The sequence below is a fragment of the Aphis gossypii genome, chromosome 1, assembly GCF_020184175.1.
Source record: "Aphis gossypii isolate Hap1 chromosome 1, ASM2018417v2, whole genome shotgun sequence".
In the NCBI taxonomy this organism is placed as follows: domain Eukaryota; kingdom Metazoa; phylum Arthropoda; class Insecta; order Hemiptera; family Aphididae; genus Aphis; species Aphis gossypii.
The window spans coordinates 23108434-23129714 of record NC_065530.1 but is presented as its reverse complement, the minus strand read 5'-3'; the positions used below and the strand labels follow the sequence as shown (position 1 = coordinate 23129714).

The window sequence follows — 21281 nt, the reverse complement described above, 5'->3', positions numbered from 1 at the left end:
GTTAATTTTGTAATCAACTAATTAATGTACATTTCGTGAGTTTTTAATAAAAAAAATTAGCTTGGTATATATGTTGAGTGATTCCAATTAGGTAGGTATTTTATATGATAATTATATTGGTAACTACATTTTCTACTATTACAATGATAGCTATAAAAATATATAATTAGACGTCTATAATAAAAATCATTTACTTTCTAGTTTCAAGATAGGTACCTAGTATATTTGGTGATTTATTAAATCTCATGATTCTGATGTAAAACATGATTGTTCATTTTAATATCCACGTTAATATACCCGTGATTGTTAATAAATATTAGTTCGTATGAGTTATTATTTAATGATGTTTATTATATAAATATATTCTCTTAAGCTCGAAAATGGCATAAACTATTCATAAAGTGACAAATGTTTACAAGTTATAATGATACGTATCAAGCGACACGAGCTTACATAATATTATGTTAAATTATTTGTAACATAATGTAACTAAAACATTTTATATTCATATACGTATATTTTATAGACCAGGTTTTAAACGACTTTCGAGAATTTTCGATCTGCAATGACTCGTTATTATTTAATAATAAAAATATTTGAATTATATTTTTGTTCATGAGCTTTTAGTTTTCATATTTGGTATATAATAATTAGCGATAGAATGTTGAAGACCAAAACAAGTACTAAAAATGACCAAAAAAGTATTTTTATGACCTAAAAACTAAAAAAAGATAATGATACAAATTACATAGAATTCTTACTATTTCGAAAAGATATCGTATTTTGTAAGCTATATAAAGTAACAACATATAATTGTAAGTCAAATCACCACCAAACATTTAGAAATAGTAATATTTAAAAAAACTCTTGTATTGAAATTTTAATTATAATTTTTAATGGAACTTAAAATAAATAATATAAACATAGTACCCTAAACTATAAAAATATTTTTCTATAAAATACAATTGAAAGATGATGCTTTACTTGGAAATTACAGCTCTATATATTTTTTCATGGGAAAACCTGTATAAATATAAATACTTATGTAATAGACAATTTATTTTATAATAATATTTTTATTTATTTTTTAAACCGTGATAAAAAATATCTTAAATATCTATCAAAAGAATATGTTGGCATATTTTACTTTTTATTACACTATTTTCGTTTTGTTGATTAATGTTTTTATCATTAGTAAACATACTATAATTATTTTGCATTACTTTAAATACTTTACAAACATGAATACCTTAAACATATTCCAAGTGTGCTGAAATACTAATTAATGTTAAACAAAGCCATTTCCCAAATGAAAAATTCAAATAATAATTTTATAATATTATAATGATTATATTTGATTGATGGGTTAATATTTCAGAAGGGTAATTGGGTCTATACAATTTATTGATAATAATACACTGCATAATGTAAAAAAAAAAACAAATTAGTTTGAATTTGCAATTGTAAAGTTAGGTATGGCAATAACATTGCTTTATTTAAAACGATATTTATTTTAGTTCATAAGGTATAAAAATGTTTTATGCATTACTGCATCAGTATTACCCATTAGTTTGATTATTCACGCAATAAACGGGTTTATATTTTCGACAATAAAATCATTAAAGTCTTCAGTCGATTATTGTTAGGTACCTACCATTTTATAGAATATTATAGTAAATGTCTGAATAGAATAAATTAATAATCGTGAGTCAAAACGTGTATGTGTATTGTAAATACTGCTTTTAGCTGCATACAAAAAATATTATAATAAGAATAAGAATACAATAATATAAACTGTAGATTTATCATATTTTTGTTACAGTTTTTATTTTTGAGGCTGAACGATATAGCCTCGTTGAGTTTGAAATATAGAGTTTTTAATATTTCTATAGTCATACTGTACCTATTCCTCTCGGAGGTCCGCTACAATAATATATGAACTATATAGGTACATAATAGTACATCATATCATATTATACAATACACAATATATGTTATACTTGTATATAAATACGCGCGTTTGTGTGTATGTGTGTAATATATTTAAGTCTATTTAAGTCTTATTCATTGTTTGAATAAACATTTCGTCGAAAAAGTAGTCTTATAAAAAAATAAGTAAGCTTCCATTTTGAAACTCTAGACGAAGCACCATGTTTAGGACTAACAGACAACATTATAAGTAGGTAATTTGATGTTTTTTGAATCGCTCGCAATCGTAATATACAGTACAACATAACTTAAAATAGTCTACCAATTCAATCATATTTCCCGAACAGAAACGATATTATTATAGTAATATTATCATCGGGGTACGCGATAAAATGATTTTAAATCATTCGCTGCCAATAGAAACTGTGGTGGTATAGATCCCTGTGGTTTCTACAACACGTATATTCCTATATAATTAAGTAGAAGCTGTCGAAATATGTGGTAAATCATAGCAACATTATAAGATAATATGTCCGTCTCATTAATATAAATATATATTTTTTATAGAAACTTTAATAGTATAATAACGTATATTATTATCAGCCGTGTCCTCTGGACTGTGAATAATCAGACCACGGCTACTATACATTTTATGGTATTAATTTTAATGGATATATAATATATATATATATATTATATTATATTATATTCACATTATATTTCCAAATTAATTAATTTATCGATGCACCTATTATATTGATACGTGACTGTAACGGAGACTACGACACGCGTTTCAACAGCTCATCGGTACTTCAAAATACGCACACTATATCATTGTTCGGAATGTTGTGCGCATATTAAATTATTGTACATTAATTTTACTTGATTATTAATATCACCGAGCTTTTAACGATTATTATATACTTGCATACTATTATTATTAATATTATGCACTTCGATCAGTATTAAAATAAATATTATGTTCTCGGCAGTTGCACAATAATAATATGACATAGAAGTGCCTATCACCGAATAAACTATGTTTGATAATATGAATTCACATCAATCATAATATATATGTAACATTATTGTGTTGATATCTCATTCATAATAGCTACTGACGTACATAAAAAAAAACTATAGCGGGTACATGGCCACAAGACGAAAAAACATTTGACGAAATATCTTTGCCAATTATTACTGTTATTATTATTGTCGGGGTACACCTGCTTGTTACTTATAATTAATGTTTTATACGAAACGCGTTTTACCATAGGCCAATAGGTCATATGAACCATACGATATAAAATGGGTGCACACGTATATACCTACACATAACCAATAGTTAGCGATATCCTCGACGTAGAAATATCTTACAAACGGCTTATATTTTCCATTGCTATTTGCTTCGTGTATGGGTCCCGTGCAACTTATAAGTCCTTGACCCTTTATAACACAATGATTATTATACTTTGGCCAAGTCGATCCTTTTTAGGTAACGATCGGACGCATATCCTATAAGAATAGTATACAAACCTGAGCGGCGTGATTCTTAAGATCATAAGCGACTCCCTTCGAGATTTTTTTCTTTTACTGTCAAATACAAAACGGGAGCAAAATACTTAAACGGCTGTCTTATTGCGCTTACACTCGTAGAAAAAAAGAAGAAAAAACAATCAATCAAATGAATGAAGCAACAATTTAATGACTCTTACAAATGCATTTCACTACGATACTTCCATATATTATATACTAGTTAGTATTTACCATCCTTAGAAAAACGGAGAACTTGCTAATGTTCAACGTTTGATCTATTTTATTTTTATTTTTATCTTCATTATGTAATCAAGTTTATTTTTATAAAATAGAGTCCGATAATTTCTAACATAAACAAAATATATCAATTGGAAATCAAATGCAAAAATAACATAAAACGATGTACAGATAAAATAATTTTCGAGAAATTTTTTGTGAAAACACAATAAAATACACAAAAAACTAGTTAATTATACAATATATTTTATTTTGTTCGTTCTATTTTAATTGTAATAAATAAATGTATTTAAATAATTGACAATTTTTTAATACGATAATATTAAAAATTGACATAAAACATTTTCCTATGATTATTTATTTATATTTTAATTAATGCATTAATGCATAAGAGGTACTACTTTTAAGAATAATATTAATTTTATACTTTTTGGTATTATTATTTTATATATATGTATATATTTTTAATTCATTAACTTAAAACGATGTAAATATAGCTTAAATTTACGAATTTACAAAAAAATAAAACTACACTTTATAAATCTATTTTTTTTTAAGTTAAACTTTTTTTAAATAAAATGTAAATATTAAAATATTAATTCTTAATATTACCATAGCATTGCAAATGCGATGATTGATTATTGCACTCATATTATGTATCAATGTATCATGATATATATTACAACACTGTTCTATGTAGATTTAGGGTAAAACAAAATGATTGTCTAAAACTTAATTTCTTTATCTTGTATACTATTTATTTGAATGTATATATTTTTACCTGTCAACTAAATATTTTTATATTATTTTTGCTTCAATTTTATTTCGCTTTTCTTTGAAAATAACATAGATACATCGGTATATCGTTATTATATATTCATAAACTACACTTAAGTACTTACATTTCTTAATATTTATATTATTTTATTGAGAAATATACACTTATATATTGTTCTAAAATATATTCACATCATTATATTTAAGTATATTACATACAAATCATTTCGGTAAGTGGTAACAGCAGTAATAAACCATATTAAATACCTATATAAATATATATTATATATATATATATTTATACATCTTTAGGATATTGCGATGTATTGCGTTGTATTGATTGCATAATATGATAGTACCTATACCTACAGTATACAATGATAAAAAAATTAGTGTTCCTTAATTAATATTGTTACACAAAACATAATCATATAGATAACAATTTAATAACTGGGGTTAAAGGATTTCCGGTATCGTGCTCGGACCTTGAACCTCAACCGCCATTTAACCGGCAATCGAAAACAAATAAATATCGCGCATTCACCCATTGTGCATAAAATACGTTTGTCCTCGAACCGGATTTCAAATAATTTCAACTGTCACCTCATTGTTTTAACTCATATTAATAATGCCGAAGGAAAGTTGGAAAAAAAATTAAAAATCCATATCATGCCTCATTATTACAATAGTATTATGTAGATCCTATACGTATACCTATAATTAATAATATTATACTATAAAATAATATAATATCTAAAATAGTTTTTCAATAATGATCCAACAGTACAATGTTTTTTATCATAATATTATAATATGGTTTTCAATAGTTTTATTGAATGAGACCATCTATCCGAACGGGTTGCAATTAATATTATAATAGATAAATAATATAGTTACCTATAGTTCAGTTATACGCTAGGTCACAATGTCGTTGATGAAGGACATTGACATTCTATAGCAGTATTATATTATGATACACGCATATTTACCCTTGCTTTTCATCGTGGTTCGGGGCTTAAGTCCTTATCCTCGTTTCGGTAATCGCTAATTAATCGTAAATTGATTGTATTGCGGCCCGACAATAACATACATAATATATACGTTCAATAAAATACATCATTTTTATTATATAAAATGTTTATTATTATTAAATCTCGTGTACGTGGGATTACGAATCATAATTTTTTTCCACTTTAAACCATTATTTACGATAGCTGCTGTCATTTCGGTTTTATCCCTCCCTCCTATCCACCCACATCCTCATCCATCACCCGGATCGGGCAAGACCTTGACATTAGTACGTTTACTGCATTCGATGCCGCCTCGACCACAACTGGAATACTGTTGTGGTGGCCGCGGGAACTTTCCACTATATTTGGCCGTAGCGAACGAAATATATCATTTAAACGCTGCAACACACAGTATGCTAATATCATTATAATAAAGTAAAGACAATAAATTCCCACAATAGAGAGGCACTCGTATTGTAATAATTACAGTTTTTAAAATTGAATCGTTCACTAAAGTATCTAATGAATATCTAATAAATTGACTCGATACATATATTTTTCTCTTTTACTTTAGGCTATCAATAACAAGGTCTGAAGTGATTTATTGATGATCACGACGATTCGTTTTAAAAATATGGTAATCAGTTATTATTTAAATACAGAATATTTCATATATTTATTTCACTATGTCGAAATGGTATTTATCCATAATACGTAATATTTTATTATTATTTATAAATATCAGATACTATTTAATGGATTTGATTCAATACATCCACTCAAATAATGTTTTATCTTTTTATAATATAAATATTCAAACAAGACGTTTATGTAAATGTGTACGCTTAATATTTAACATAATATTATTTAATTAGACGATATTACATAAAATGCAAACTTAAACAATATAACATTGTTAAAACATGAAATAATTTGTTTAAACATATCAATGTACTATCATACTAATATATTTTGATGGTATAAAAATAAGAATTCATAAACATTAATAATTAGTATTATATTTTTTTCGTGTTTAAAATAATTCAAATAAATTGAAGGTGTTTTTATGTATATAATAGTTTATTATGTTTAAATTAAAATAGTGTTATCAATAATGTACCTAACTAAATGATGAATACTTCATTTAAAAATAAATAAATAAATTCAGCTGAGTATAGTAATTTTGAAAAAAAAACTGCCTCTGTTAAATTAATTTATTTTATATTATATTAATACTTTATGTATAACTTATTTTTGCAAACAACATCACATTACAAAAGCGGAAATTTAATGAAATTACTGAAAGAGCTGAGCAAAATATGATCATTAAAGCCATATACTCTACTGTAATAATTTACTAGAACAGCTGTAAGTTAAACTTTTTTTTGGGGGGGGGCGAAATCCCCTCAAACCCCTCATAATTTCCACCTATATTCAAATATATTAAAATATAGGATAAATAATTATTTTAAACTATTATTATTAGCATTAACTTTAAAAGTTAATACGTGTATTGTAAAATTTAGCGAAAAAATAAATATATAAATAATTTAAAATTAGTCTAAATATTTTAATGCATAATAAAATAAATAGTAATATAATATGAATTGTCTAAAAATGCTTACAATTACATAATATATTTTCAGAAATTTTAACAAAATAACTACAATCACAAATTATAAAACTGCTAATCATTTCAAAAAACAGAATAAATAATATAGTTATTGCTTTACTCAAAATTTAAAATTTAAAATAAAAAAATATTTATTAAATTTACTAACAAATTCAATACATCCGCTAACCACTTCATATATAATACCCTATACTTACATGTTTATTATATTTATTGATATATTAATAAATTAAATTATTATAGTAAGTTTATGTATCACATATTTTATTTACAGAAATAAAGAAACTTAATACTATAGTATAGATAATATTTCAATAATAAGTATTTAAATATCATTATATTTAATATATTTCACTGTATGCTTCAAATGTATGCATAAAATAAACGCTAAATGTTTTTAATATTTTTTTTATTAATATTATGAAAAGGTATTATTATAATTATTATTATACATTATTCTAAAAAAAAAAATGTATATTATTTTATTTTTTGACTGAAATTTAATATCTGTGGCTTAAATAATAACAAAAACAATATTTTGTACTTGAAATGTTTAAAAAAAAAAAAAGTTTTTAAATATTTTTAACATATTATCAAAGATTAATATTATAACAAAATATTAAACTGTAATATCGATTTACAATTGTTTACACATAGTTTAAATTATATAAATAGGTAAATAATTAATTATTAAAATATGAATAGTTAATATTGTTGCGGTACTTTTTTGTTTTCAAAACTTTATCTTTATAATAGGTACTAAAATCTAATAAATGTTATCATAAAGATAACTTAAAATTAATATTTAATATTCTCGTTAAAAAAAATTTAATTGCTATTCCACGTTTAAATTAACATAGAAATGTGTTATTTAAAAAGGTACTTCCAGGTCTTAGGTAAAAAAAAAACTTATCCTCTACAAATATTTTTGTTATTAAAAAGGGATATTTTTAATTACTTTTGAATTAAACGTTAAAAAAAAATGTTTTAATATTAACTGGTTCTCAATAAATTAAAACGTATAAAACGTTTTCAGTTTTTTTAGTTTACTTATTATATATATACATACACAGTACACGCACAATAAGTGAAGTGGAGAAACATATATTTGTTGAGTTATCCACAAAATTGAGTGTGTATTGGATTACATACATTTTCTTCAATGTTTTTCTAAACCTGAACCTTACTCTTATATAATTTTATAGAAAAATAAATTAACTAAAGATGTATTTTTAAAAATAATAAAACAAATTTTAAAACGATATAAATAAAAGATTTTATTTAATAAAAATTATCAATATTTCTTTTTATTTTGAAATGTTTTGTTATTTAACTTTATGTTTAAAATATAAGTAATATAGTTCAAAAATAACAAACAAATTTATTATTAACATCACTGTAGCATTTTTGAAGAAATTTAAGTAAATTGAAGGAGTTGACTTACCAAAGATAAAACGTGCTGATGAAAATAATGGAACGTCAAAAATTATTATTATTATTATTATTTATTACGAGAGGCTATTTTTATTATGATTTTTTGACGATATTTTACTAAAGGCATCTTTGGATTATATTAGAACCCACGTTTTTTTTTCAATGAATACAAATTATTATTTAGTTATAAAGTATATTGATAGAAGCATACTATATAGTAATAAATAATATATCTGGAATACTTGTTCTGAAGGTATATTTTAAATAATGCAGTATGGATCTGTGGAAACTGAAAAATAAGAAATGATCATTTTCTTCGCTTAAATATTAAAGTCTTATTATTATTTTTAATACATTCTATAGTTGTTCTATAATAATGATTTTTTAAAACTACTTTTGATATTTTTTTTATTAGATTCTGAGAGAAGCGATGAATGTTTTTATTTTACAATTATGTATATTTTGTTGTATAAGTGTGCACGATAAATGTTAATAAAATGCTTCGATTTTTACTTTGATTAAGATTTTGGATATAAAATTGAATCTACTAAGTACTTTGAAGAAGTTAAAATTAAAAATTCCTAGTATTTGTTTTTATAATTCAAAAAAATAAATACAAAATTAAGGATCAACGGGAGTCCAATATTATTATAAAATTATTGTTTTGTAATCATAATTACCAAAATGTAAATGGTTTTTGATCAAAATTGTTTTTTTATTATTGTCAATGGGTTATCATTTAATATAAATCTAACAAAATCCATTAAACTAGTTTATTCGATAACCAGTTCAACTCGACACCTAATGTACAGCAAATACGTTGAAAAAAATACAACTATCAAAATGTATGGTTATTAGTTATATTATAAAAAAATATAATACTGATTAATTCAGATTATTCATACATAAAATTACTATTTACAAATTATTTTTTAATTAAATTGTTACCTTTACTAATTGATAGAATTTTGATTTCTTCGATACAATTAAATTAGAAATTTGTATTTGTATTTTTTATTTTTACAGCTATTTAAGACATAATTGTTTACTAAATGCAAGTTAATGAGTTATATATTGTTTTTTTTATTTCTACATACATTTATAAGCATTTTAATTTTTTTTAGTTTAAAAAATAGATGTTGTCTTAAAATAATATATAATATAATTTTTGACACTTAAATTAAAGGGTTACCTGTATGCAATTTATTTTTATTTATAATTACTAAATTACTTATTATCAGAACTGCCATTACAAAAACAATAAGTTACATTTCTTTTTTAGATAATTTTAAACTTTTGTCATTTACTTTATATATAAAAAAAAAAAATACTTTTAATAGGTGTATTTCTTTGTTGTTTGTTAATATAATCTTTAAATGTTAAAAAATCACTGAAATTATCTATATTAATTAAATTTCCTGCTAGTTTTACATTATTAAAAATTGAATTATAAAAATTTTTTTAATCACAGTTTATTAATTTATGTGAACAAAATATCATCTAGTATCTATTATAGGAAAATTGGATTCACATCAGCGGTGTACCTAAATAGCCTATTTAGGACGCCGTGTGATCAATATTTTATTTTTGAAATGCATAAAAAGAAATCGTAAATATTACAAAACACAGCATAACAAAAAAAAAAAAAAACTATAAATTTGAATAATTCAACGATCAGGAATACTAGATTGTGAAAGTCACAATTCGGATAGGCTTTTAGATGTAATCTGTTAACGGAAATTGAATTAATAAATTAATTATATTAACATATTTTATTTTAAAAAATGGCCTTAATGTTTTCATTAGACTTGTCTAATAATTTTACATAAAAATAAATAAAAATAATACATAACTTTAAATTCAATGCCAATGTTTTTAATACCATGTTGTATCTGATACCATCATACCTATAAAACTACATGTTATATAAATGTACTAAAAACCACGCATAAAAACAAGGTGCTGATGTGAAATAAAATATAAAAAGTAATAATATAATTATTTATGGTATAGTAGGCAGTAGTAATTTTTATAATTATATCAGCACACCAAAAATGGATCATATTTACGTATAAAGATAAAATTACAGTGTACTCTCGGTAACTCGAAGTTCACGAAATAAAAAACAATTTTGAGTTATCAAAAAAAAAAATTTTTAAGCTAAAATTAATTAGTAGTTTACGTTGAATAAACAAGCAAATATAATATATATTATATACCTACATATTATTTTTAAAGAATTAGTCTAAAAGTTATTGCTTATTTTTATTTTAGATATTACTCTCTATTCTATTTTCTAAATAATCGAATAGTATAAATAAATCTTCCTTACCTTCATTAGTTTCAATATATTTACGTAGATTTTATAAAGCAAGAGTCGTTTTTTTACTTGTAATGGTACAGGGTTCTATTTGCAGATCTTCGACTTCTTTATCTTATCCAATATATCAGAGACGATATCGTCTTATACATATTTTTAGTTCTAAAATTTGGATAAGAAAATTCGAAATAGCGAAGTCTTGTTTTATTAATTTTTGAGTTTACAAGATTATTTTAACATTAAATGTTATTGTTATTTGAAGGGTTATTTTATTTATTCGAGATATCGAGAATTTTGGGGTATCAAGTTTCGAGTTACCAAGAATCGATTATATATGATATTAAACATAAACTTTGAAAATTTAAATTATATCTTTTAAATTTGTACCTATAATCTAAAAGTTATATATTTATATCTGTAGACACCTATGTATAAAAAAACTTATACAATTACATAATACATAATTGAAGGTCAAACCTTTTTTTTTTGTTAAAGAGAAAATTAAATTTTAATATTACATACATCTGACAAGTATATAAATTTGAAATTTAAGTAGACACTAATTAAATGTTTTTCTATTATTTAGCAATATAAAAATAATTGATTTTCAGCTTAATTTTTAAGATTATAATCTGGATTAGAATAAAAAAAAATCCCAAACCAATCACAACTGTTGTGATTAAATGTGCTGTAGTTGCGATGGGCAGATTATAATACAAATTTTAAGATAAAATCTTATGAACCATTCCATGTTTATTACATAAGTATAATAATATAGTTATTATAACCACTATTTTCTGTCATTATGATGGATACAAATATTAAACGACATCCGTAAAATCAAATATTCTATCGAGGGATGGAGTGAAATGGTTTTTGCATAATATTATTCGTATCATACACCTATAGATTAAGTTGAGTTATTAATATTAAACTATTATTATGATGTATTGATTGCATTATTATGTTGTATTGTATTATATAATAGCACACTCTATTAACATAATCGTGGCACGGCAGTGGCGGAGATCGGTTCGTTCCTTTTTAGTCCTACGGTTGACGTTACATCGCACCTATAACACTACATAATATATAGAAACACTTTTTAGAGTGATAGGTACATAATGATTTTTGAGATTACACGCGATACACATTATTATTTTTATTATGCATATCGGTTCGATGTATATTATAAAGGTCTTGTGCGTAATTAGTTCCTGTAAAACGAGTCCTAACGATCATACAAAATTAATGATGAGATGTAGGCCCCATCACGACGCGTATAATATGTATGTAATATTGCGCAAAAATTAAGCAAATAATTTACTTTTACATTATCCGTCACATACGCAGATGATTTCATTATTTCATGAGTATTAATTTGTATCGTTAATTGTTAGCAATATACAAAATATCATTTGGCTATAATATTATTTTTTTCTCGATAATGTCAACATACGTCTGAATCGATGAGATCAAAAATAAAATTGAACCAGACATCTCATGCGTGCTCGCATGCCTAATATAACTTTCGCTCATCCCTAAGAACTATCGATGACGGTCGGGCATGGTTTTGTGCGCTCGTAATGGGTACCAACACTACCAACAAGCGACCCTTTTCTTCGAAAATTTGTAGGATCTAATGTACTATTCCAAAAACGGCCAAGAACTAACGACAATAATATAAATATATATTTATGGCATACCTATACCGCTTTTTAATGGCTGCAAATGTTTGCAGTATACCTATGAAAGACATTACAAAAACTCTGCACGTTTGTTTATAAGGTGCCTATTGTGGTTAAATCGTTGCCATTAGTCGTGTGGCTAACAAGGTCGGACGGTGTATGGTCGTATTATACTATCAGTGCGACCTTTATTTGTCTTTGAATAATAATTGGTCTATACACTTAAAATTGTAGCTACATGCTCGCATATATATAGTTATATTCATATACCTATGTATTTAATAAAATCATATAATTTGAACATTTGAGGTGATGACGAAACGAGAATAAAAAAACAGTCTGACCTAATGGACGCGAATGTCATTCGGTCATGCTACTATACATGATTTTTGAAGCTCTGATTTTTATTTTACGTAGTTGCTATCTCACTTTGTTAAATTAAAAACTAAATAATAATATTTGAAGGCCGTATACCCATAATAAGAAATAATAAATACAAACCTACCACGCTATGTAATGAGTAATATATTACACGGTATTTATGTGATACCACATAATTGTACTATTCATAATCATGGGCTTTTTTTCCCCATGGACGACAAATCATAAAATGAAAAATAGTTCTTCGGCAGCTCTTTATTGTTCAACTCATTTTATTTTCTATGTCAAATTATATAAATAAGAAAATATGTTAGATATTTTAATAATATATTATTCAACTCTTATTATCAATTGAGGAATCAGTAAAAAGAAATATTTGTTTGACAATGATTGCTTTACTTTTTATTTAACATCTATACTTTATTGTTTTTAAATTTTAATTCGATTCATTCGGTAAATTTTTTTTAAACCTCTTTACTATATTATTATAATTAAAGAATTAATTCGATCCTATTGTGTAAAGAACTTAGTAACTTTTGTATTCGATAACATAAAAACAATTTTACAGCATAATTTATATTCATTTCCAACGTTTAAGCAGTAGTTTCGAATTTCAAAACTTCTATATGAAGTATGGCTAGCTAAATAAAATAATCTTAAAAAATATAAATTTAAATGCCCGATGACGTTCATTTATATAGAAACTATGTATATCTATTAGTCATCGGGTTTCCTTGAATATTTTCTGTTTTGTTTTTATTTTATTATTATTACTATTTATTTTTTTTTTTTTTTGTAATGTTCATTACTTAATAAAAAAATTAACTTTATACAGCTATAAAAGAAAATAAATCAATTATAATATGCATGATAATAAACTTAAAGCCTTAAAATATAAAATGATATTTATCAGGCATTTCAACCATAGTATACGAGTATACGTTTATATAAACATTTTTCTAATCATAATATAAATTTATTATTGCAAACCAAGGTTGTCTATCATTAATAGATAAATAATTTAAAAAATACATCAATTATATCATCGATTTTTATTAACATTAATATGATGTTTGTTGAACACTTATTCAAATGGTCAAAAGTAGCTCAAGGTATTTACGATTGTAGTATAAATCTATAAGATTTAATAATTTTTCGATTATTCAATGAGAACCGTTGTAAATATCTTTGAAATATGTCGATATCATGATTAAATTATTTTAAAATCTATAGAAATCTGAAATGAGATATAAAATAAAGAATGAAGCAACTTTTTTTATAAATCTATATTTAATTTCAAATGATATTTTCCTTTTTTCTACCATTTCATCGCTACGTCTTATTTGGTTCATCAAGTTTTAATAGGTTTTTGAACTTTTTGACTTCTATTGAGCTGTACCGATTTCAAATCACAACTGACTTATAGTTCAAGTTAATCGTACTGGAAATATTACGATCTTATGTCCGTTGACATCGTCGGATCTAAAATTTGTCATCTTAACAAAAGTGCTTGTTAGCTGTCAATATAGTGTATAATAACATATTAATATAATATCAAAATATATTATATAAACACAACAACATATTAACGTATAATAAAATGCTAATAAAAATAATGTAAAATATTTTCAAAACTATTACTAGGTACTTTTTTCGTAACATATGTAATATATATATAACTGGTATTATTGTTCAGCATATACTGTGGCATTGAAATAAATATTACAAATTCTATATTCTTAATTTTGAATTACCTAACAAAATTTTTATACAAATATCTATAGTTCAGCGATCTCCAATTAATATTTTCGAAGGGTAAAATTGGGAATTTTTTAGAGGCCATCAAAATAGCCAATCAACAATTTTTAGCATATTATATTATAATTAGAGCATGAGTTTTCTATGCAATTTAAATATCGCTAACCTGAAAATCAGTAATAAAAATAAAAACAATTAAAATGAATAAAATAATATTTAAATATTATAAAATTGGATTTGCAGTATGCTATACTCGTATTTAATTTGTATGATATCATTCAGAATTAATAATAGGTAACTAGTGTCATATTTAACTACCAGTGAAAAGTAATACGCGTTGAGTTATCTGTGGGAACTTAAATATTAAGAACAATAATGAAGTAGCGAGTAGGTGTTTATTCTAAGATATATAAATGGATGACAACGTGATTTTCAATGGATTTTGTACAGAATCGTTTAACGTAATTGAGTAAATCGAGATTTATAACAATGTATCGTATGACATGGCATACACGCACATACACAATACACATACAGTAAAGTTGTCTTAGTATGTATTATGTACGTATAGTTACGTCATATATTGTCAACCATTACATATCTTTATGTATATCTTGGCCTGATTATAGGAAATACTTTATGTCACGAGAGTTTATGAAAAAAAAATTGTTCTATTTTTAATCGTTTTTTCATGAGAAATGATCTAATATAATTTCATAAAATGTAAATCGTGAGAACGTAGTCAAGTTTTTTTCGTAGTAATATATTATATGTTTTTATGATTATACTTAATATAAAATAGGTAGGTACCTATAATACAGCTAGTACAACATATTATAATATTATATATTTATGTATAGATTATACTAGTAATTTATTTAAAAATCAAAAAAATTGCAATGAATTAAGAATTTTTAAATAATTTGGTATTAATTATTGTTCAAATTTAATAAATTGTTTTATCGATTTTATGTATAGGTATATTAAAATATAATATTTAATGAATAATAAGTAATAGGTAACAATAAATTGTTTTATAAAAAAAAAAACGTTTCAAATGACGTAACTTATTTGTCTGACTATATTTTATAAAAAATGATATAATTTCCATAATTTTATAAACTATGAGAGTTTGGTAGTAAAATTATTTAAAATAACTTTAACGGTGGTATAACTTATAGACGCTACATCATTTGAATTTCCTTAGCGGAATATTTGGCTATGAATATGACAGACGAAAGAGGTGTAACGTGTTACACGTTATTTTATAGAAGGATAAAGCAAATACTTAAAATAGCAGGTATACTTACCTACCTATAAAACGAGTATAATAAAACTGTTATCATATACGAATGTATCTTATATTGCTATGCCGTCTTTTGGTTACGGTCACGATCTACGTTTATGATAAATTATTATTACTATTATTATTATGTTGTTGAGTAGGTGCATGTTATAAAATTATTATGTTTCGTACGCGGACATTTTTTTTATTTTATTTCCTGTACGGCGGCGTCACGATCAATCATTTATTAACGCCCAAGCAGATCGCACATACTGGCAGCGGTGGATTGTCGCAGTAATTAATATTGCACCGGTGGTAGTTTTAGTATATATGGCAGAAGCATGTGGACGATAAAATACTTTATACAGTGACGAATATACCAGTTAGCAGTGGTGACAGTGACGGTCGTTTCCGTAAGTTTGACTTCACTGATGTAGGGGCGATTCAATACATATAATGCGGGTAATTGCGTTTGCGCCTCGCCGGTCATGACCGAATTTTAAAGACAGTTTATAATTTATTTATCATTGGTGAAGTATATAATATACCCATGCAGAAAACCGATAATGACGAACCAACGTTTCTTTTTTTTTCCTTGCATCCTCTAAAAATTATATTTTTTAAATCTCAATCGCATCACGAAAATATGATTGTAAGTATATGGTTTTACTTACCTAGGTACTGATTATTATTACTGTTTATCATTGATAATAATTTAATTTGATCGACTAAAATGTGATAAGTCGTAATCAGGAACCCAGGCTTTAATTTTGGAGATTAAATATTATTCAAAAACAACGTTTATGTCGGCTCATCCTTAAACGTTTTCATTAATTTACCTTATAATTTTCAACTGACCCCGTAGGTTTGTGTCGTTGACATTTATCACATAAACTGCTATAACTCAGGCTGTACCAAGATAATATACTCGACAACTAGTTTAAACGTTTTAAGCTCATTGCAATTTATCGGATTTTACAAATAAATTGAGTACAGTCTATAAACGATCTTAAGACGTCGTTCGCTGTATATGTCACGTTGCGACGGTTTGCAGCTCAAATACAACTATACTGATAGAAAATTGTCTTTAATTTATCATACTTACGAGATATCGAGTTTTATATACTTATTCTCGTACCATAGTTTTAAACATAGTTGAAATATCAAACTGTCCGAGAATATTCATTTGCAAACGTTAATCTTCATAAATTGTTTTAAATATTTAAACATTACCTAATAAAGTCATTAATAAGATATCTGATTATCTCTTTTATTGTGTACGATGTTTTCAAATTAAGTAGGTATATACTTAAAATCAATACTTACTGGTGAGTTATAAAATAAAATAAGTTCATTAATAATAATAATCAATTGATTTTAAAGAAAGTTTTAAATAATACTTATTTTAAAACAAAGATTAATTTATCGAGTTAATAACTGAACAGAGATAAAAAATGTTTATGGTTATTATAAGATTATTAACAGTTATATACACAAATAACTGTATAGTAAAAAACATTAAAATGATGTTTTCAAATTTAATACGATAAAATAAACTCATGTTAGTGGGCTACCCTTAATACCACTAGCCAATCCTGCAAGCTAATATGTGACTTTATTATTTATATTATAATATTATTAGTTTGTAACAAATCGCTAGTACAAATAATAACCAGATTTTAATATGGGCAAATATCATACTTATTATACCTTATAGTACATAGAATGGTTTATATATATATCACTAGCCAACGATGTGAAATTAGTGCTACAAAGAACTATCGTTTTATGCACATGATTTATTTATTTAATTTTGTTAGCAATTTGGATTTATCAAATTTTTAGATTATAAATACGATATTTTTATAATTTTTATGTGATAAAATAGATAAATATTTCAATTCAAATACTAATCTCACCATTAACTTTTTTTTATAAAGTGTTATTTCACTATTTCATTTTTACAAAACAATATATTTTCATAATCTATTATAATATCACTAATGGAATGTTTGATTTTATAACGTGTCCGCAGTGATATTTTTTTGTAACGTAATACTCACAAGTGCTCACGATTTTAGCGGAGTTCTCACGGATCATTACAGAATTATTTTCCTAACGGCGTTTTTATAATGACTAGAGCTCCAAAATGCCTCCGGAAAATCTCGAGATTACACATTGCTCTCACGCATAAGTGCACTACTGAACGCTAATTACACAGTTGAAAACTGTGACTGCAGTTCAAAGGTTTGTAATTCCACCGGCTACCCAAATTTTCCTAACAAGTATTTGCGGCCGCGAGCTCAGTATTCTGAACGATGGTCCATAGGACGCCATCATTCGAAATTTGAATGCAATTCGTATATTTTTCGGTGATAGTGACTAAAGATTTTTTGACATGTATATGTCTTATGTCTGGGGAGTCATTCTGTTGATTTGTGCGACACCGAGAATGTTACCAGTTGAGACGGTGATTGTTTATAGCAACCGATTTCTATAGCAAGACATATACATGTACCTATGTATCTGCATGTAGTGTAGATACTCTTTGATTTTTTTTCAAGCTGTCATCTCGGTGGCAGTAACGGTCGTAGTGCACGCATGGTCGTCGTTTTTACGATTTTGAAAACTGTAAAAAACAAATATGACATTTTCCTAACTGGCGTATAGTTTTTTTTTTTTTTTTTAATCTACTATCGTAAATCAACATAACAACGAAAAATAAGAAATGAAAATAAATTATAAGAGACAGAACGCATCACGCAAGGCGGTGACGTGACGGACGTTTCTTCATCAGTAAGCCGGTTTGTAAGCCGGAGCACTGTACGGAGCCTTGTACGCGGGTGCCGAGTAAGCCGGTGCCGAGTACGATGGGGCCTTGTAACCGCCTTCGTTCTTGACGACGGCGTTGAAACCGTTATAGTCGTCGGCGGTGTACTCGACGGTGCGGATGGAACCATCGGCCTCCAAAAGGCTGTAAGAGCCCTTGACGTAGCCGTTGCCGTCTCTGTACTCGTGTTGGCTCTTGACGTCGTAAGTGTACTGGTCGTTTACGCTGTACTCGAAGCTGTACGGGGCGGGTGCCGAGTAGTCGGCGGGCGCGTGATGGTAAGCGGGTGCCGAATAGGCGGCGGGCGCGTGATAAGCCGGCGCCGAGTAAGTGGGTGACGGGTACACCGGAGATCCGGAGACGGCGGCCAACACGGCTGAAGCCAAAATCACGACCTGCAGCGATCATAACGACATATAATAATTAATAATATTATTATTATTTTGCTGCGAATCTATGTTGTACAGGTACCGCGTTTTCGGAACAATTGCGTATTACTGATCAGTGTACGCATTTTTAATATAATAATTATGTAACTTTTTATAATATGATTATTTATTTAAATTTATTTGTGTATCAAGGCACAAGATCACGTGAAATTGTCAATAGTGTGTACTGTATACATAGCAATTATGAATATAAAATTATTTTAAATCTAGCATGTACTATGGTAGTCATTACTCAACAGTGGCATATCCGATTTTTTTTTTTAGGGGGGGGATTTATTAAAAAAAAATTTACTTCGCACTTTGTCCTTTTTTCAAACTATTAGTATTTTTTTTTTCAAAGACATTTCGGGGGGGATTATAACCCCCAACCCATCCCCTCGATACACCGCTGTTATACAACAATAAGTAACGAGTAAAAACTAAAACAACTCTACACTCTTCAACAAGTTTATTGTCTATTAAATGTATTCAAAGCTTAATATCATACCTATCTTAATATAATATATTTCGTAATAGGTACAATATAAGTATGTTCAATATTTCGTTATAAATACGACATAATACTATAAAGTACTTCTGTATTCAAAAATTATCTTTATCAAAAATGACCAATACAGTACGATTTAAGAAAGTGTGAGAATTGAATATTTAATCGAGAATCTATATAAACATTAAACGCGTAACTGCTATTATAAACACAAAAACAAAATAGAATCTGGTTGAATAATTAAACTGTACAAAAATCAATATTTACATAAATATTAATTGTTATCTATGGACCGTTGTTTTATCAAATTTTCGAAATTTGTATGTTTATTTAAAGATTGTTGAGTTCTAAAATAATCAAAGAATATATTTATTTTAAAATACTAACACAACAAAATCGCCGATTACAATCGAGAATTCAAAATTAGTAAAACTATTGGGTTTCAAAATGTAGCGTTTAGTTTAAATTAATGATTATATTATTAATAGCTGTTTTAAATGAAAAAAAAAACAACAATATAGGTTATTTAATTTTAATGAAAAACGAATTGACTAAAAAAATAATTTATTATTAGGAAAATTATAATAAAATAAAACAAAAATTTGAAAATATCATACCTTAGAAACCATTTTGTTGAATTTAAGTTGTACGTGATCTGTTTCGGATAAAACTATATTGATCGAAATATTGCTGCTACTGATGTATTTATACCACACGTGATCTACTTATTACAATATAATGAGTTATGCCCAAGCATTTTTCTATATGTGTGTGTGTGTGTGTGTGTGTGTTTTTTTTTTGCTCGGACTAACGACACAAAAACATTGTTTGTTGCATACGATGACCTACCCCGAGGAGTATGTTATATTGTAATATTTTTTAAGAAATTTAAAAACGGCCACTCCTACGGAGACAGCCGATTATGCCCAGCAGCCGGTTCTATATAGTGTATAATGGCCAACGCTTTTATATTAAGTAAATAACAATAATCACGCACCAAGGCTGGATGTTGTACTGTGTGTTTGGTCACTGTAGAATTATTATACATGTCCTAAATTTGTCACTACTTAAAATATAAACGTGTTACACAATTTTTGCCGATTTATGAATTATGGTTTACGCATACGCACTAGTAAAAGCAATAAAACATTGCATCTACCTGTACTAAAAAATAAATGTCAAACCCAACACACACACACACACACACACACTCACGCTAGTTGTCAAGCTATTTCATAGTGCAGTAGGATTCATAAGAATTCAATATTTTATTATGAATATAGTCCATAGTTTTAATTAGGTACAACATTTAGGTAGGTATATGAGGTAGTGACCACTATCAATCGTCGATTATTATAATCTACAATTTATTATAAATAAGGATTTGCCATAGCTGATAAAAAAAATAAACATGGAGACTAAGCTGGCTATAATAGGTAAAAACGTGGAATTTTGAGAGTACTTTAGTTTTTTCATAATGTAAATATACTTAGACTTTTTCGAAATTCGCATTTTAAAAAAGTTCCC

General features: G+C 26.0%; 2 protein-coding genes across 8 annotated transcripts in view; one reads left to right on the top strand and one right to left on the bottom strand.

Moving 5' to 3' along the window:
- LOC114129135 (Kv channel-interacting protein 1-like) overlaps positions 1-21281 on the top strand; it is a 390998-nt gene that overhangs the window by 178875 nt on the left and 190842 nt on the right. The window lies entirely within an intron of this gene.
- Positions 18639-20508, bottom strand: LOC126550066 (cuticle protein 7-like). Of its 2 annotated transcripts, XM_050200908.1 has the most exons (3): positions 20372-20508; positions 19132-19213; positions 18639-19095 (listed from the first exon to the last, which is right to left on the bottom strand). In XM_050200908.1, the coding sequence occupies exons 1-3, from the start codon at positions 20381-20383 to the stop codon at positions 18782-18784; spliced, it is 408 nt and encodes a 135-aa protein (XP_050056865.1). In that variant the 5' UTR covers positions 20384-20508; the 3' UTR covers positions 18639-18781. The 2 variants fall into 2 exon arrangements, with proteins under 2 accessions (XP_050056865.1, XP_050056861.1); XM_050200904.1 differs by having other exon boundaries at positions 18639-19213.